The 20,760-nt window shown below is 39.4% G+C and overlaps 1 protein-coding gene across 6 annotated transcripts in view; it reads right to left on the reverse strand.

Moving 5' to 3' along the window:
• Positions 1-2,520: 2,520 nt before the first annotated feature.
• ACVR1 (activin A receptor type 1) overlaps positions 2,521-20,760 on the reverse strand; it is a 123,515-nt gene continuing 105,275 nt past the window's right edge. For all 6 annotated transcript variants that reach the window (XM_027589992.1, XM_027589989.1, XM_027589993.2 and 3 more), the window contains 2 exons: positions 4,490-4,620; positions 2,521-3,741 (listed from right to left, as the gene is read on the reverse strand). In XM_027589992.1, the coding sequence (XP_027445793.1) occupies positions 3,607-3,741; positions 4,490-4,620 (266 nt within the window). In that variant the 3' untranslated portion in view covers positions 2,521-3,606. The remainder of the gene's footprint in view (positions 3,742-4,489; positions 4,621-20,760) is intronic.

Genomic DNA, 20,760 nt, shown 5'->3' on the forward strand with positions numbered 1-20,760 from the left:
CTTCTGCTGGCCTTAGGCTTCATTTGTTCATTTATTTGAGAATTTTGCTTCTTGAGGTAGACCTGTATTGCTATATACCTCCCTCTTAGGACGACTTTTGCTGCATCCCAAAAGTTTTTGACCATTGTGTTTTCATTTTCATTTGTTTCCATGTTATTTTTGTAATTTGATTTCCTGGTTGACCTATTCATTATTTAGCAACATGTTGTTTAACCGCCATGTATTCATGGTCTTTCCAATTTTTTCTTGTGGTTGACTTCTAGTTTCATAGCATTGTGGTCAGAAAAGGTGCATGGTATGATTTCAAAATTTTTTTTTATTTGTTGAGGCCTGTTTTTGTGACCTACTGTATGATCTATTCTGGAGAGTGTTTCATGTGCACTTGAAAAGAATGTGTATTCTGCTATTTTAGGATGAAACGTTCTAAAATATCTGTTAAGTCCATTTGATTTTGCTGATTGAATCTGATAGCTCTCATGGGATTTCTTCACTTTTAAAAAATCTTAGTTCTCTTTCAAGTCACTTGTTCTTTTTTTCATCTGGTCTATCCTGTTACCTAGGATGATGGTCCTATAAGAGCAAAGAAATGACCAGGAGATAGTGAGTGAGACATAGGTTTATTGGGGGAACTTACAGGGAGTCCAGGAGAGGCTGACTGGACAAAGCATCTAAGGCTGGAATCTGCATGAAGCAAGTTTTTATGGTTTAACAACTAGCCATTCCTCTCCTAGCATGGCCAGTGTTCTAAGGAGATCAAGGTCTGCCACACAGATATTCTTGGTTACAGAGGAGGTGCTCCAGGTTGGCCATTCCCAGAGCCCCTGACCTTGAATGCTAAAAAACATGTTCTTCTGTACCTTCTGCTTGATGGTAATATAGAAGGAGGATGGGATCTGTATATTCTCAAGACAGTGATTAGCAGGGACATTCAGGGTGTGCTTGTATAAACCAAACATCCAGCACATATCATGCAGTTCCTCCCTCTCTGCCTCCAAACTCCTCCCTATCCCACTGGGATGACATGCTGGGATTTTCAATCAGGTTGGCTTAGACCCCTAAAAATATGTCTCCTGTGCATTGTCTACCCAGTTTTGTACTCTCCAGGTTCACCTTTTCCCCAATCATAGAAGGGGAGCTGGGGCAGGCTCACTGACTCCCCTGGGTCCAGTCTCTTCCAAGGTCTTATCCACCCACTTTCAGATGCATAGGTGCATAGAAATTGCTTAGGTGCCCTGGTGTAATGTGCAAAGGCACTTTTGTTTGATTTACAACTAATTGGGCATCAATAACCAAAGATAAGGGGAAAAAGGATTCATGCCACCATGATGCTGACTTTAGAGAAGTCATTGTTGTGCCTCTTGATCTGGGCGCTGTTTCCATGAAAGTAAGCAATTTATAAAAATTTACAAATAACAAAAAATTTAAACATGCATCAAGCTGTAGAGTTAGATATATATATATGCAGTACTTCAATAAAAGTGAAATGTGATTCTATTCTACTTTAGGGTATATAGCCAAATGAAATGAAAGCAAGAACTCAGATACACACCCATATTGATGGCAGCATTATTCACCATAGGCAAAAGATGGAAGCAACCCAATTCTCCATCAACAGATGAACAGATAAACAAAATGCTGTATATATGTAACACTGGAATATCATCAGCCATGAAAAGAAGGAAATTCTGGTACATGCTAGAACAAGGGTGAACCTTAAAGACGTTAGGTTAAGTGAAATAAGTGAGTCTCACAAATACTGTAGAATTCCATATAAGATAGAGTAGTCAAACTGTAGAGAAGGAAGACTGCAGGCAGTAAGGAATGTGGAACTATGCTTAATAGGTAGAGAGTTTCAGTTTTGCAAGAGGAAACAAGTTCTGTGCATGGAGAGTGGGGATGGCAGCAAAACAGTGTGAATGTACTTAACCACTTATAAATGGACAGTCCAGTGGTATTAAGATGGTAAACGATTATGTGTCCTTTACCACAATTTTTTTAAGGTAATATATACCCTCTAAGTAAATGTATCTTAATGATGTTATCAACTTACTTCTGGTGAACATCCCAAAAATTCACCCCTCTTCTCTTATTTGGGCTATTTTTAAACCTTACCTTTTCAATCCTGTTGAACACAAGAGGTGAAAAAAACCAGCAGTGGACTCTCCCCAAGCAGCAAGGTGAGATGTTTAAGACTGCTTTCCATTCACACAGGCCCTCATACTAAAAAAGTGCCTGGACATCATCCCTCTTATTTATACTCACGAGTCTATCACCCTCACTTCACAGTTGTGGGCATGGACCAAGAAAAAATAAAATAATCACAACCCAAAAAAGAAACAAAATTCAAATTTTCTGTTATCACATTCAAGCTGGACGTCATCCTCATAAGACCCTCAAGATTGTTACTAGACTTGAAAAGCAAATTCGATTTACAAATTCATTTTGTGCTTCTATTGTTCCCATAATAAAATGCATTCTAGAATAGAGATCTTTCTTATATGGTAAAAAAAAAAAAAAGTCTTTGACTTGAAAACCTTTTATTTAATTTATACAAATAACTACTAAATACAAAAAGTAGATTAAAACAAAATAGTTATTTTTTTTTCTGGCAGAGTTTAAATGCACATAATGGATAATTCCGAAGAAAATGCATTTTCCCCACAGCGTTCAGGACTAAAATTCTACTGAAATCTTTGCTTCTAAATCAGTAATATATTCGGTGGTGTCACATGGGTAATGGCTAAATACATTTCTGCATATGAACTGAAAAAAGTTACAGTCTACACACATACAAATGTGAAGCACTTAAAATGTGAATTTAACTGATAATAAAAGAAAATGTCCATTTCAGAGTATAGTGTTAAAAACATTTTAGTAATAAAATCATAAGACCACATAAAAATAAGCTTTAACAGATGCATGAGGCAGTTTTGTAAAAACTACTTCATGCACAAGTAATAAATAATTTGCAAAGTTGTGTATAAACAATTCCTAATGTTTCAGCATCATTGTAAACATCAGCACATGTGTAAAATGCAGCAAAGTCTGACATTACATTTTGTTTTGCCAAATTGAATTCCTATTATCCGAAGACAGACCAGTGGAGTACGCAGCCAACGTTTTGGCACGTTGGGTCTTTAAAATTAAGAGTAACAGTGCAAGTAAGGAATGCAAAGAATTCCTAGTGCAATAAAGAAGAGAAGCACAGGCAATATTGCTGATAAAAATTCCCCACCTCCTTGAGTTTCCCATGGGGAGAGTCTAGGAGACCTGTGAAAGATATGCAAAGCTGCTGTCTTAATGCCCAGATCTCTTTTAGGATTTCTCTGTGTTCCTTCAGTTCCCCTACCTTGACAACAGTGTCTGTCCAACATGAGTCTCTGCAGTGTGAACAGTTTGTGAAATGCCCAGTTCACAGTCATTGAGCGAGGTTAGGGTGGTTTTGGTGTCTCCCCAATGCATGGCTGGGTAGACTGTCTGCCTTGTCAAAGCAGCCATGTGCCGAGGGAGACAGATGGATTCTGTTCTGACAACCCGTCAGGCCAGCCTTAGGTCCCAGCTGGACAATGACGACGTCAAATCTTCCTTCTTGACACCATGAAAATGTCAACAGTCAGTTTTCAATTTGTCTAGGGAATTATCAATTTTGGTCAAAGTCTTTTTGATACGCAGAGCTGTGAGTCTTGCGGATGGATTTTGATACCAGCATTCTTTCATCAGCTTAGCCAGAGAGGTTAATGTCTGAGGAGAGAAGAACAAATACCATAGTGAAAAAGTGGCTTTTCAGCGGCCCCAGAAACTTGGCAGATGTGTCAACAGATTTTGCAGAACTCTGCAGGTCTTGGGAAGGGACAGGGCTGTTACGGCCGTCTTCTTTGTCAAATAATCAAGGCCTTGACCACCGATAAAGGAGTTCCTCTTGAGTTTTGTGAACTCTGGCCTTTGGAATCCTAATGCTACCAGCTGACTTTACGAGGTAAATTACATAGGATGGGCTCGACCCCCTGATGTTTTATGGGTGCTAAAAGAGATAATGCTACCCCAGAGTTAATAATGAAATCTGCAGATGGTGTCATACCTCAGTGTTTCAGACTTGCTGCTACAAAAGAGAAGCAATACAAATCTTCGGCAGAACAGCTTCAGTTTGGAATTTCAGATATGCAGAGAAGGAAAGAGGGTGGTCTCTTGTTTGACTTGCGAAACTGCAGGTCTAGGGCTAGTGGCAGAGTAATGAGTCTCCTAGCTCCTAGAGCTAGTCAATAGTAGAAATTCTTGTGAATATTGTCATTTATTAGCAAGATCAGAGAATTTTGCTCTTTCAATGATACCATTTTGTGAACCTACTTAAATACGTCCAAGGCCCTTCTACATTAGATAGAAAGCAATAGACAGGGCAGATCATGCAGGAACTATGCTATTTGCTTGCTCTTGGGTTTCACCTAGTAAAAAGGTGAAGACAGCTCTAAAACTAAGAAACTGGCACTCTTACCGGGTCTGAGAACCATCTATTGGGTATGTTTGGCCTCTGTTGATCCACACAGACCACCTTTCTCATATCTTCAAAACTTGGGTCATTGGGAACCACGTCGTAAAATGGTGGCTTGTAATCCTCCACAATACCTGCACGTGTGGACAAGAATTGTGTCGGTTAGCAAGAGAACAGAGGTTTCCCCCAGGGCTTTATTAATTGGTATTGCAGGTTAAAATGTGATAGAAGAACTGAACATCTTCCTCACTTCAAGGTGATTCTGAAAGCTACAAAATAAGTGGAGAACAAGGTAGTAATTATTCTTCCTCCAAATCTCTGCAGGAATTACGTTAGAAGAGAATGTGGCTACCACTCATGTAATTACATTTACTGACAAAATGTTCTGTGATAACCCAAAATATAACTGAGGACAAAATTCCTTTGGTGATTAAAAAGTGACAACATTCTGGTACAAGATGGTGACATAGGATAGACCGTGAATGTCTCTCCTTCGTGGATATACCAAATCTATACCTCTAGAGGAAGAGTTCAAAGGGATGCTACCAGACTGGAGAAGACAGTGGATAACTCAGGAAGAATTTCAATAAAGAAATTAAAAAACAAAGAACCAATCAGAGTTGAAGACACTAAATAACTGAATGAAATATAGACTAGAGGGAATCAACTGTAGATTCGAGGATGCAGAAGAATGGATCAATGATCTACTGGAAAGCAATCCAAGCTGAACAGGAAAAAGAAAAAAAAAATTCTTTTTAATTAGGATAAGCTAAGGGATCTCTTTGACAACATCAAGCAAAAACAAACAAAAAAACAAAAAAAACCCTGCATTATATGGGTCCCAGAAGGAAAACAGAAAGGGGGCAGAAAACTGACTTGAAGAAATAATAGCTGAAAACTTTCCTAACCTAGGGGAAAAAACAGACTTCTAGGTCCAGAAGCACCCAAAAGTCCTGAATAAGATGGAAACCAAGGAAGTCTACACCATGACACATAATTAAAACGTCAAAGAATAAAGATAAGGACAGAAGCAAATAGTCACATACAAGGGAAACCCCAAAAGCCTATCAGCTGATTAATCAGCAGAAACTGAATATATCATGTTACTCATTCTGGCCTGCAAAATGCTGAAAGGAAAAAAAAAAAAAAAAACTAAAACCAAGAAAATATCTCCTTAAATTCTGGATGATAACCTCTGTGGGTGAAAAGTTCCCCAAATAAACAAAAGTTAAAGGAGTTCATCACCACTAAATACATTTTATGAGAAACGTTAACAGGACTTGAAGTGGAAAAGGAAAAAGCCAAAAGAAGAAAATTATGAAAAAACATTCATGAATGAAAAGCCAACAGAGTAAAGGTAGTAAAGCAATCACTTGCAAAGTTGGTGTGAAGATTAAAAGACAAAAGTAGTAAAATCAATTGTATCTAAAAACTAGGTTACAGGGCTTCACAAAATAAAAATGTAAAATATGACAACATATAAAATGAGAATAAAAATAAAGTTTAGAATGTGTTCAAATTTAAATGACCCTCGACTTAATATAGACTGCTGTATACTTAGGATGTTATGTATAAATCTCATGGTAAACACAAACCGAAAACCTATGATAGACTCACAAAAAAAGAGAAAGCCCAGTCTAACACTAAAGTCATAAGTCACAAGGAAAGACAGCAAGAGAAGAACTACAAAAACAACCAGAACGCAATGAACAAAATGGCAAGGGTTATAGCAAATACAAACAGGTTAATCATACCAGGTATCTTCATTAACCACATGGTATAAATCCAGAAATCAGCAGTAGCAGTTAAACTAAAAGAAATCATGGAAATTAACACTCTCCTGTATAATTGATCTCTAAAATACTTAGAGACAAAAGCAAAGAACTAGACATGTGAAGAAACAAATACATCCAAATGAACGACCAAGAAAATATCAGAGCAAAAGAGCAAAATGAAAAGGAGATAAATATAACTGGTAAGAATTCAAAGTAATGGTCATAAAGATATATAGTAGACTTGAGAAAAGAATGGATAACTCAAAACATATGCAAAAGAAGTGGTAAGAGGTAATAAATATAATAACTGAAAGAATACAGTAGAGAAAAAAAAAACCCAGCATATTAGAGGATTCAGAAAAAAAACAGTGACCTAGAAGACAGGGTGATGAAAAGCAACCAAGCTGAACGGCATAATGAAAAAAGAATAATAAAAAGATAAGAACAGGTTAAAAGAACTCAGCAACACCAACAACCATAACAACATCTGCATTATAGGGATTCCTAAAAAAAAAAGATAAAGAGAAAAGGACAGAAAACTTATATGAAAAAGTAATAGATGAAAACTTCCATTATCTGCAGAGAAAAAAGACATTCAGGAAGAGAAAGAACAGAAAGCCCATAATAACATGAGGCCAAAAGAGAACATACCAAGCCATATCATGATAACAATGTCAATTTTTAAGCATATAGACAGAATTTAATAAGCAATAAGAGAAAAAAAAGTAACATACAAGGGAAAAGCTATCAAATGATTTTTTAATGGAAATGTTGCAGGGCAAAAAGATGTGACATGATATATTCAAAGTGCCGAAGCAAAAAACTTCTACAAGCAAGAATGCTCTACCTGGCAAGGCTGTCATTCAGAATTGAAGGAGAAATAAATCATTCCCCAAAGAAAAGTTAAAAGAGTTCATCGACACCCTACTGACCTTCCAAAATATGTTAAAGGGTCTTCTTTAATGGAAAAAAAGAGGCATAATTACAAGCAAGAAAATTATGAAAGGAAAAAAAATCATGAGGAAAAGCAAGCACACGGTAAAGGTAGTAATCACTTACAAAGCTAGTATGAAGATAAATAGGCAAAAATAGTAAAATCAATTATATCTAAAAGATTGGTGATGGGGGCTCACAAAATAAAGATGTAAAATATGACAACCTACACAGAAAATGTGGAGGAGAGTTTTACTCTTTACGAAGTTCTTTTAGAATATGTTTGAACTTCAGTGACCATCAACTTAACATAGACTGCTGTATACTCAGGATGCTGCAGATGAACCTCATGGTAACCGCAAACCAAAAACCTGTCATAGACACATATGAGATAAAAAGGAAGCCAAGTAGAACACTAAAAGTCATCAATCACAAAGAAAGAGAGCAAGAAAGAGAAGAACTACCAAACGAGCAGAAAGCAATGAATAAAATGACAAGGGAACTGTGTAAGACTGCTGAATCACAGAGCTGTACCTCTGAAACAAATAATACATTATATGTTTAAAAAAAAAAAAAGACAGCAGGAGGGGAAGAATGAAGGGGGGGAAATCGGAGGGGGAGACGAACCATGAGAGACTATGGACTCTGAGAAACAAACGGAGGGTTCTAGAGGGGAGGGGGGTGGGGGCATGGGTTAGCCCAGTGATGGATACTAAGGAGGGCACATACTGAATGGAGCACTGGGTGTTATATGCAAACAATGAATCATGGAACACTACATCAAAAACTAATGATGTAATATATGGTGATTAACATAACAATAATAAAAAAATGACAAGGGAGTACACACCTATCACTTTAAATGTAAATGGTCTAAATGCTCCAGTCAAACGACATAGGGTGACTGAATAAATCAAAACAGTAAGTCCCATCTATATGCTGCCTACAAGAGACTCACTTCTTTTTTAAAGATTTTATTTGACAGAGAGAGTACAAGCAGGGGGAGAGGCAGGGAGAAAGAGAAGCGGACTCGCCTCTGAGCAAGGAGCCTGATGTGGGACTCGATCCTAGGACCTGAGCTTAGGCAGACGTTTAACTGACTGAGCCACCGAGGTGTCCCAAGAGACTCACTTCTGACCCAAAGACACAAGACTGAAAGTGAAGGGATTTAAAGAGACAGTCCATATAAATGGAAGCCAAAAAGAAAAAAGCTGGGGAAGCAATACTTCTATCAGACTAAATGGATTAAAACAAAGATTGTCACAACAAAGAGCATTACATAATGATAGAGGGTTCAATCCAACAAGAGCATATAACAATCATAAATATCTATACACCCAACATTGGAGCATCTAAATACATAAAGTATTAACAGACAGAAGGGAGAAATTGACAGTAATACGCTAATAGTACAGGATTTAACATCCCACTTACATCAATGGATAGATCACCCAGGCAAAAATCAACAAGGAAAGAGTGGCTTTGAATGACACATTAGACCAGAGGCACTCAACAGACACATATATAGAAACTATTCCATCCAAACACAACAGAATATACATTCTTTTCAAGTGCACATGGAATATTCTCCAGGATAGATCAAATATCAGCCCACAAATCTCAATAAATTTAAGTAGAATGAAATCCTACCAAGCATCTTTTGCGAACACAACAGTATAAAACTAACCCCCCCCCCAAAAAAACTGGGAAAAAAACAAACATGTGGAGGCTGAACAACATACTACTGAAGAATGAACAGACCAACAAAAACATCAAAGAGGAAATACACAGGGAGACGAATGAAAATGAAAACACCATGATCCCAAATCATCGGGACACAGTAAAAGCCGGTCTAGAGGGAAGTTTATGGCAATACAGGCCTACCTCAAGAAACAAGAAAAATCTCAATCTAACCAAACACCTAAAAGAACTAGATAAAGAATAAACCCAAAGTTAGTAGAAGGAAGGAAACAGCGACAATCAAGGCAGAAATAGAAAATTAAAAACACAGAGAAAAGAAAAGAAAAACAGAAAAGATCAATGAAACCAAGAGCTGGTTCTTTGAAATATCAAGAAAATTAATAACCCTTTAGCCAGACTCATCAAGAAAAAGAGAGGGCCCAAATAAATAAAATCAGAAGTGAAACAAGAGAAGTAAAAACAGAACAGAGAAATAATCCCTCCCATTGGGAGAATGCAAATAATATGAAATATTCATTTCTTTTTTCTATGGGCAAACACAGTTGCCCACTTGACGGCTCTATTATTTACTCTCAGACTGAAGGCACAAGATAAAATGCAGAGAAAGACAGTCATTTGGGAAGACAGAAGAATGGCTGAAAAGCATGAACTCTCTCCTTACCCCAAGCAAATATGAAAGAGATTAATTTCAGCTTAGCATGGCTTCCAATGCCTTAGAAACTCTTTTTCCCCCAGAAAAATTACTCTTCTTTGTGAAAGAAATTGATGTAATTTTATAAAGAGAGAAATTTTAAACTTCATCACTTAGAATTAGAAAATTGATTCTTCCCCTTAAAGAGAAGAAACCAAGAAATCCATTTTTCTTCTACCATCAAAGGCTTCAACAATGAGGCCAGGGGACTACTTGGTTTACTGCCCTCTTCCTTTCTCCATGTAACTTCCTTCTATTCCTAAATACCTAACAGGGTGCTTGGGGAGAAGAAAGAAAAATTGAATTATAACTTCTCTCACAGCCTTCGAATTCTTACAGGTCACCTGAAAAGCTTCAATCTCCTTTGTCATTGATCAAAGAAATTAAGTTACTTAACTGCAAGAATCCATTTCACAAATCCCATATAAATACACATCATTTATGCAAAAGATTAGCCATGATAAGGAATGTGTTTTAGAAGATCTATGCAATTTCTTTAACTTCATTGATTTGACTAAGTTAATTGATACTACATTCCATGTTTTCAGTAATGTAAAAGTAAATTTCTAGTTGAGACTGTTTAAGTCTAAATAACTTATCCACATTGCATAACTGTAATCATAAAGTATATTAGTCAATGGATTAGAACTTTCCTGGCAAAACATAAACCACTACTTTCAGAAGATGTGTGACACCTCATCTCAAGGGCCTTATCTCCTCTCATGAGGAGCCCATGAAACTTTTAAACAAAAAAATTTCTTTCTAGGGCGCCTGGGTGGCTCAGTTGTTAAGCTTCTGCCTTCAGCTCGGGTCATGATCCCAGGGTCCTGGGATCGAGCCCCACATCGGGCTCCCTGCTGGGCAGGAAAAGCCTGCTTCTCCCTCTCCCCCTGCTTGTGTTCCTGCTCTCGCTCTCTCTCTCTCTCTCTGTCAAATAAATAAACGAAAATCTTAAAAAAGAAAAAAGATTTCTTTCTAGTACTAAGACATACCCCACAAAATACAACTAGACATGGATGTATAAGGTCATTTATACCTTTTTTAAGGGCCACATGAATTTACAGGAAACAGAGATGGGCCCTTCACTGTGTCTTAATTCCTCCAAAAGGGAATACATTTAGTGGCCTACTTTCATTTTTTTTTTTTAATTTAGCATAATAGCATTACCTGTTCACATTCACTTAACCAGCTATTTGGGATTATGTGCCTGGCTAGCTTGGGAAGGGCTAAGTGGGCTTTCTCTATAAATGCAAAAGAAAAGGGCATGGGTGGATTTTTTTAAACACAAGATCTAGTGATCCCCAACAACAAATTTCACTATACAAAGCTGAAAATTTCCCTCATGTTTATATTTCCCATACTTTAATCTCATTATCTGCCCCATGTTTTAACAAAAGGAATCAAATTTAAAAAGAAAGACCATTTAATTGATTATGCTGGGATTTAGTCACACCTCTCTTTCTTCAACTACTGGTCAAGTCACTGATTGTCTTCATCTTACTCTGGAGAAGCATGACCAGTGCCAAATAAGTCTGGGATTAAACTCTAGCAGTCACGTGGAACTCCCTCTGGCCAAAAAAAGTAATTATTTTATTTCACTCAATATAAAGTACATTACATACTTACTAGGTGTGGAGCACCACATTAAACATTCAGGATGATAAAAGTTTAAGACATGCTCTTGTTTGTCAAGGAACTCCAAATCTGTGCAAGAGGAGGACAAGCCCTTCTTTCTTTAGATAATGGAAATCTTGTACAAAAACAAACAAAAAAACCCTCAAAAATGTTTTTTACCCCACTACTATCTATCTTTGCCTTTCAAAACATATTTTGATGTGCTCGTTGCTAAACTGGCAGCCCCAGTTTAAGGGATCAGAATGGCCATTGAGTCAGAGGCTGTGCTTCGCCCTGGGGATACAAAGATTAAAAAAGATGCAGTGCTGGTAATAAGGCCCCGAATAAGAGGAAAGGGAAATATGACAAATTACAAACTAGGCATTAGAGGTAAAAGCAGGGAGAAGGTGCAGGGATATGATACTCAGCAAGCCGCAGAGAAGAAACCAGCTGTGTGGTTTAAGTACCGGACATAACCGGGTGGCACGGAAGCCTAAGTCGGCTTCCCAGGAGCGAGGGCTTGGGCAGACAGAGATGGAGCCTGCCGGGCAGAGGAGAGGGCGCGGAGGGTGCAGAGGAGAGCCGCCACCAAGAGGGCACACTGGCGAGGCAGGGAGGACAAAGACAGGGGATTACAAATGACCCTCTGTTGCTGTAAAAAGGGAAGAGCACTCCCTGCGGCTGAAATCGGGTGCACATGAGGGCAGGGAGAGCGAGAGGTCAAGGACGACTAACATGGTGTGTGGTCAAGGTAGGAAGTTACTTCTAACTGTTCCCCATTTCTGCCAGAAATTGGGGGAGCCAGGCAATAAAGTGAACTCTTACGCCCTCTGAAGACAGCGCTCAATGAACAACTGCCAAATTATGAGCCAGCAGGAAAAGTGACTAAAAACGCAAAGTACTTGGAGTGCCAGATGAGGGGTGCACACAGCAAAGGATGCAGGAAGCGGAGCCCTTTACACAGTCGTTAGGGAAGGACCGAGTGAGCCCAGGCCCTGCTTTTCCACGGAAGGTGGCTGGCGTGACTCAAAAGGGCACAAGAAAGGAATCAGAAATTATTCATAACCTACTCCCCCACAACTCTTGGCATATGTATCTGATTTCTACAATAATTTTTTTTTCCTGGGCATATGTCTGTTTGGAACTTTTCTATTCTCTGGTGCAAATATATCTTTACCAACCAATATCCCTCCCCTAAATTTGCTGCATGGTCCTGAGTAAACCCCTTAATTGCCAGGCCTTAGTTCCAACATCTTTAAGTACACATCACAAAGCTGAAGCACAGATCAAGAAGAGAGAGCCCTGGAGACTGCTCCAAAAACATGAAATGCCAGAGTTGCATCTTAGACCACTCTCTGGAAAGAAAGTCTCCTTCGTAATCCACCCCCACCAAAGCCTTAGACCGGGGTACCATCTTCTCCCCCCTTTGACCACTGTAGCTGGGAACGCCAGGTATGTCTGCTTCAAACACCCACCTGCTAGCCATCCACCATATCCCACCGCCCCCTGCAAAAAATCTTTAGGGGAAAAACCGAGGGAAAAGCTCATCATGTCTCCATGGGCTCAGGCTCATTCCCCCAGCACACTGCTCCACATACATGGGCATCAGCCATACTAGCGTGGCTTGAGGTTCTAGCCGGAGGGCACCTGTATAATTCCCCACAGTGCTTCCTTTTGCCCAGGATGCCAACTGTCATCATCATCAGACTGTATTTCCCATTCCCATCTACACGTCCACCCAGGCTAGTCCACCTGACTAGCTCCTTTCATCTCACTTAAGACTCAGGTCATGCTTTCTATCTTCTGAGAAGATCCTCCCACCTCGCTACCAGAATTCCAGGCCCCTGGACAAAGTTCAGTGTCCTCCCTATATTCTGTCACCTCCCCATACACCTCAACCATAGTCACTTAATCTGTTCAATGTTAAAGATATAAATTATAATTTTTTTGCCCAACTGCTTCCCAGAGCCTAAAGGAATACCTAGTATATGCATACATATTACTTGAGTATATGTCGATTATATGTCCACAATCCTTTATCCCAAACCCTTGAGGTTAGATGTGTTTGAGGAATTTGGAGGTTTTCTTTTCCTTTACAAAGGCAATAAGAGGCACACACCCTATTTATATGACACCCTAGCAGAGTCTGAGCAATACCCCACAACCAAACACATTTCTGTAGTGAAATATATCAACAGTGCCACTAAATGGGATAAATAAAAGCTATAAATAGACTCATGTCAATTCAGGTCAAGTCCGACTGCTAAATGAGTTCAGGTGTTCTGCCAAGTAAGTTATGAAAGGCTTGGATTCTAAAGTTTGGGAATTTCTCAATCACAGATAAGGGATTATGGACCTGGCTATACCCTGAATAATCTGAAGGTAAGGTGAAGAGACACGATGGGATCTTAGAATTGTGCCGATTACATCACAGTCCTCTTTTCCTTCACAAGAAAAAAACTGAGGACCACACAGGAAAACTTACTTTGTCCAAGGTCACAGGTAATTAACAGCAAAGCTAAACTAGCATCCAATGCCCTGTTTATATTCTAGAATTCTTCCCAACAAGCCAACAGTGACATAATGAAATGCGCTCCTCTCTGCATTAATCTCATGCACAAGCTGCTCAAATTCACTGTCTCTCTCCGCTGTCCTCCAACGTGGGCAGTCACCATGATACCCAGGTAACTAACAGGTGAGGAGAACATAGTCCCTCACACCTACATCCACACGGAGAGCTACTGCTACCTGTTAACTCCTATAGAAATTCTGAAATCTTCCAGAGACTAGAACTTTACAACTAAAGCCATTTTAGTAAGGATTAGAATGGTTTATGTTTGGTTTCTGAGAGAACTATAAGATAATACAGTGTTTCCTTCCAGAGTGGCATGTGAGAAAATCTGAAGTGGTTCATGGACAAAACCTTTTCATCTTCACAGCCAATATCAGACTCAATGGGGAAATGCTGAGAGCTCTTCCTCTAAGATCTGAAATAAGACCAGGATGTGTGCACTCTCGCCACTTCTACTCAGCATAGCACTGAAAGTTCTAGCCACAGCAATCAGACAAAAACACGAGAAAAGAAATAAAAGGCATCCAAATTGGTAAGAAAGTAGTAAAACTGTCACTATTTTTCGATGACCTACCACTATACATAGAAAGCCCTAGACTCCACCAAAAAACTATTAGAATAAAGGAATTCAGTACAGTTGCAGGATACAGAATTGATACACAGAAATCTGTTGCATTTCTATGCACTAATAATGAGAGAAATTAAGAAAACAATCCCATTTACAATTGCATCAAAATGAATAAAATACCTAGGGATAAACTTACCCAAGGAGGTGAAAGACCTGTCCTTTGAAAACTATAAAACACTGATGAAAGGAAGTGAAGACGACACAAACAAATGGAAAGCTATACCGGAGATTGGAAGAATTAATTCTGTGGAAACGTCCACATTACCCGAAGTGATCTACAGATTCCATACAATCCTCATCAAATTAACAGTGGCATTTTTCACAGAACTAGAACAAATAATCCTAAAATTTGTGTGGAACCACAAAAGACTCTGAAGAGCCAAAGCAATCTTGAGAAAGAAAAAGCTGGAGGTATCACAATCCCAGATTTGAAGACATACTACAAAGCTGTAATCATCGGGGCGCCTGGGTGGCTCAGCCGGTTAAGGTTCTGCCTTCAGCTCAGGTCATGATCCCAGGGCCCTGGGATGGAGCCCCGCATCAGGCTCCCTGCTCCGCGGGGAGTCTGCTTCTCTCTCTCTCCCTCTGCTTGTGAGCTCTCTTTCTCAAATAAATGAATAAAATCTTTTTAAAAAAAAAAAGCTGTAATAATCAAAACAGTATGATACCACCATAAGAGCAGTCACATAAAGAAACAGAACAGAGAGCCAGAAAGAAAAACACACACTTATACGGTTAATCAGTCAACGACAGAGGAGGCAAGAATATACCATGGGGAAAAGACATTCTCTTCAATAAATGGTGCTGGGAAAACTGGACCACTTTCTCACACCATAGACAAATTAACTCAAAATGGATTCAAGATCTAATGTGAGACCCCAAACCACAGAACTCCTAGAAAGTAACATCGGCAGTAATCTCCTGGACATCAGCCATAACAACATTTTTCTAGATATGTCATCAGGCAACAAAAAGAAAAGGAAAAATGAACCATTGGGACTATTCCAAAATAAAAAGCTTTGCAGAGTGAAGGAAACCATCAACAAAATGAAAAGGGAACCCAGTGAAAGGGGGAAGATATCTGCAAATGATATATCCAATAAGGGGTTAATATCCAAAATATAAAGGACTTACACAACTCAACAGCAAAAAATAATCTGACTAAAAATGGGCAGAAGACCTGAAAAGACATTTTTCCAAAAAAGATAAAACAAATGGCCAACAGACACATGACAAGATGCTCAACATCACTCATCATCAGGGAAATGCAAATCAAAACCACAACAAGGTATCCCCTGACACCTGTCAGAACGGTTAATATAAAAAAGACAAGAAATAACCAGTGCTGATGAGGATGTAGAGAAAAACCCTCGTGCAGGAATATAAACTGGTACAACCACTGTGGAAAACAGTATGAGGAGTATGGGTGGTCCTCAAAAAAACTTAAAAGAGAAATACCATCCAATACAGTAATTCCACTACTGGGTATTTACCTGAAAGACAATGAAAATACTAATACAAAAAGATATAGGTGCACCTATAATTATTGCAGCCTTATTTACAATAGTCAAGATATAGAAGCAATCCACATGCCCATCGATAGATGAATGGATAAAGATAATGTGTGTGTACACACATTAATGCACATACATACATACACACACAATGGAATATTACTCAGCCGTTAAAAAAGAATGAGATTTCACCATTTGCTATAACATGGATGGACCTAGAGGGTATCATCCTAAGTGAAATAAGTCAGAGAGAAAAAGACAAATACCATATGAATTTACTTACTATGGAATCCAAAAAACAAAACAAATGAACAAGCAAAAAGCAGAAATGGACCCATAAATACAAACAACAAACTGATGGTTACCAGAGGGAGGAGGTGGGGAGATGGGTAAAATGGATAAAGGAGAGGTACAAGCTTCCAGTTATGGGATGAGTAAGTCACAGGAATGAAAGGCACGGCATAGGGAATATCGTCAGTGGTGTTATAACAGTGTTGTGTGGTGACAGTTGCTACAATTGTGTGAGCACAGCATAATGTATAAACTCATTGAATCACTATGTTGTACACCTGAAACTAATGTAACGTCGTATGTCAACTAGGCCTTGAAAAACTAAGTTTGAAAAAAGCCAAGTTAAAGGAAAAGATTAATAACAGTACAAGTACTGTTTGGATATGGAAAAAATCACGAAGGTAGTATGTGTATAAATGAAGTTAGTCTCACCAGAAAGAATGCCTGTGAACTCTGTTTTCCAAGATCCAAAAAGGTATTTCCAATATTTGTGTTATTGCACTAACAGTCCTAACAGGAAGACTTCAAACATTTTTTGTGCCATGGCCCACATCAGATATCACTAATAGCTAAATGGATGAGGCTGCTCAATGCAGGAGGTTCTGGCCACCTGGGTCCTGTCTCACTGCTGGAGGTTGAAGAGAATCTCAAGGCATTTCTGTAATCTAACACCACACTCGTAGGGAAGCCCTGCCTTACCCCATGGCAAGTAGTCCTTTCTGCAATAGGAAGGGAGTTGGAAGAACAGCTCTGTCTGTTCCCTGCTAGGCAGACAACATGTGTGGCATGTCCCCATCCCTCTACCCCTGCAGCAATCCATGGCCAGATGGAACCATGCACATCACTCAAGCCAAGACCAACTCTGTTCTCAGAGATCTGTGTTAAAATTATACAAGTAATTTTTATTATCGAGATTCTCATCAATGTAACAGAGCAAACAGTTTACAGATCACTGTGTAGTCGGGCCCTCCTAAAAGTATATATTAATATCACAGTTAGTTGTCAGAGGAGAGGACAAAAAGCGTAGGGGAGGTACACAGCCATGCTCTGAGTTGAGCTATGAACAAGATGTCTCAGATCGAGCACAGGGCCAACACCCAGAGGGAGACAGAGGTTCCACAAGAGTCCCAAACAGTTGGCAGCTTCAGGGGTCTCACAGGAGAGGAAGAACGTTTCACTGAATGCCGGGCTGTTACAAGGTTTAAGACCCTGATACTTGAACGGCACCCAATAAAGCTCTGCCAGGTTCAGGTTATTTTGTCATGAGGTCAGTTGACTGCCCTTCCTCTGGTCTGGGTCTCTAAATCAGGGACATGAAATTCTGGGAATCGGTGGGAAAATATCCATCTTTTCCCCTCCACCTCCTCATTCCTGTCCCCAGCCACTCAACGAAAGGCTCAACAAAACAAAACACCTGAGAGAAATTATTCGAATGAATATGAAAAAAAAAATTCCCTAATATGATGATTCTTCTCTTTGTTCAAACCTTAATATACACTAGTGGAATAAAATCATGAAACATGGTGGATATTAAGTTGCTAAAGAAAATAAAAGTTGTCATGGTTTCCAGACACAAGCCCACTGTGCTTAGGAACAGAAGCGCATGCAGTTCCCCGGCAAGCTGGGATTACTGAGGAGAAGTTCATGTTTGACACACATGCTTTGGAAAACCTATTCTAACAAATATTTCCTAGTCCTCACCCCATAAAGGACGCAGCCTGGCCAGCAAGGATTTTTCTGTGAGATACATTTTAACACTGGAATCCATCACAAAATAAACAAAGCCAGTAAGAGTGAAGCCAGAGAGTGTCCATGCAGTCCTCTGGTGGGAAGTGAAGAGGGGAGTGAATGTAATGTCTGAGTGAAGGACTGGCATAAGGAGAGGTGAAGGCAGGCCAACGAAGAATCACACGCATGGCCTCCATCACTCATTCCCAGTGAACAGCAAATACCCATGGCTAGGTTACTGAACATGGACTACAGGCCAGACACACACGAGGTGCTTTACCCACATTAGCTCAGTTCATCATCAGAACTCGTTAAAGTAAATACTATTACGAGCAATAATTTTTGGACAATGAAACTGATGTACGTGATGGAGGCAGACAGTATGACTGCAGAGCCTGAAATGTTAAGGCTTACATGGTACCGCCTCGGAAGGGCCCGAGAGGAGCCACACCCAGCCGCACAGAGGGTACCCTTCACAGCGGCTTCCCCGTGCAGTGCTCTGGGCCTCAGGAAAGCCATAGCAAGGAAAGAGAGAAACACGGCCCAACCAGGTACTTAGCAACCAAACATAATGAACGAACAGGATCTATCCTATCATCTCAATGTGCTTGCCTGTACAATCCGGACACACTGCCTTTTCAAAATTTCTAGTGTATGGATGATCGTGAAGCGTACCTGTCTCCTAAATGACAAAGTTATATATGACATGAAATTGCAATGAAATATACAGTAGACTATGAGCTGCATGGAGGCGAACAGAGGCTCATGCTGCTCAGATGATGCTATGGTCAAAGATGCGCTGGAGGATGGAGGATGAAGATTATCTTACTTGGTTTTTAAATCCTTGAGCAGATGACCACAGTATTAGAACAACACACCTATCGAGTTCCTGCATACAGAGATCCAAGCAAGGTATAACACTGAAAGCTGAGGCTCTAGAGAGGGAACATACTACTGGGGGATGCTTGGAAGGGGTGACTCAAGGTCTTCCATCAGACCAAAGCTAAATGGCACAAGTCCACAGTGATAATGTATCTATTTACCTATGCAATCCCCATGTAAGGTTCTGTCCTCACACCACACTGAACTCAGGTAACCAGACACAAATATATCCACAGAACTATCAAAGGAGGAAAAGAAGAATACTGTCAGAGAAGTAGCAAAAATCTAGAAAGAAAGGCCAGGGCCTAGACAAAGACTCTTAAAGAAGAAACGAACCCCTCTTAAGCTTGCAAGAGAGATCAGGTGTCACCTAAAGCATCAGAAACAAATCACAGGCATCCTGCTTGGACAGACTGTCAACATCCTGGAGGCAGTCTACTTCCCAGCCTGGGAAGACTGACAGATCCCATTTTAACATGAGATCTCAAGAGTAAGGTCCCTGACCCAACAGTCATGTGGGGATCACCTGCGGCCCTGTTAGAAAGGGAGGTTCTCTGTCCAGACCTCCTAAATCAGAAACTCTGGGGCGGTGGGCTCAGCATTCTGTTTCTAGACGAATCCGACACACACTCAGTTTAAGAACTATCAATCCAGGCAGACCCCTGCCTTAAGCTAACAACCAAAATTCACCCAGAAAAGGTAAGAAAACCATTTTCCTTCCTACCAATTCCAAATTCAATATCAAGCTAAACACAATAAGTAAATTCCAAAAGACACTACTGAGAAGTTCTCAGATGTGCAAATGGACTTAATTCTCATTTCCTGTACAGAAACAGCATGAAGTTTATTATTAGCAGCAAATAAATGTAACATTCCAATGAAAATACAAAATGCAACGTATTTTTATACTCATGGTTCACTTGAGGATCATATTGTTCCAGGAGAACTATCTGGTCATCAATTTTTATCATGGTCTCAGAAACTCAAAGGATTCATAATTATAATGACCTTCCTAAGATAAGATATTCATATATTTAAATGAGGCACATTTTATATGCAATAATTTCAAAAATATATATTCTTTTAATGGCAGTTCCTAAAGCTGGTAAGAAAGTGAAATAGGTACATCACACCCTGGGGTGAACGGGATATTGTAAATTCGCACAACTCTTATGAAAAGCAATTTGGCAATATGTGTCAAGCCATAAAAACCTCCATACTCTTTGACCTATTAGGTCTACTTGTTTTCAGATTAAGAATTAATTCCCCAAATGAAAAAGTTATATGAACAAAGGTACCTAATATAGGCCCCAAATGGAGGAGACGGGATGTCTGAAACGTGAAAATGGCTCATAAAATATCACATGACCACTTAAAATCAAAACAGACTAATGTTAAAAAGACATACTCGAACGAAAAAGATGATACAGAACTGTATCTACACTATGATGATAACAAAGTCAAAAACATACACAGGGGTGCAGAGAGAAGAAGTGGAAAGGCACATGGATGTTAGAACATAAGGGCAAATTTTCTCTTATTTTTCTTTCTACTCATTTTCGTTTTGGTGTAGTAATAACTAAAATATTAGTAATAAACCTAGAAGTGTTCAATCCCACGTGCAAACCTATTTTGAGTCCAGATAAAGTGATTTCCATCTGCGCGCGTGCACGCGCCTGTGAACAGTCATGGGAGGAGGGGGAACTAAAAAGAGAAGGGGAAAATATCAAATTAGTCACTGCCAAGGGACAGTAACTGATTTAAAAGGAGACACAACATACCCTTACCTCCCACTAAAAATCCAACCACACCACAGAAGAGAAGTTCAACCCACAGAATTTTAGGAACCAGAGAGCCACCTAAATGATGACATAACAGGAAGTCAATCAACCAAACAACCAAAATAGTCTCTCTTCCTCTACTCTTCATTTTTTCGGCAAAAGAT

Source organism: Zalophus californianus, chromosome 3 (assembly GCF_009762305.2).
Source record: "Zalophus californianus isolate mZalCal1 chromosome 3, mZalCal1.pri.v2, whole genome shotgun sequence".
Taxonomy (NCBI): Eukaryota; Metazoa; Chordata; class Mammalia; order Carnivora; family Otariidae; genus Zalophus; species Zalophus californianus.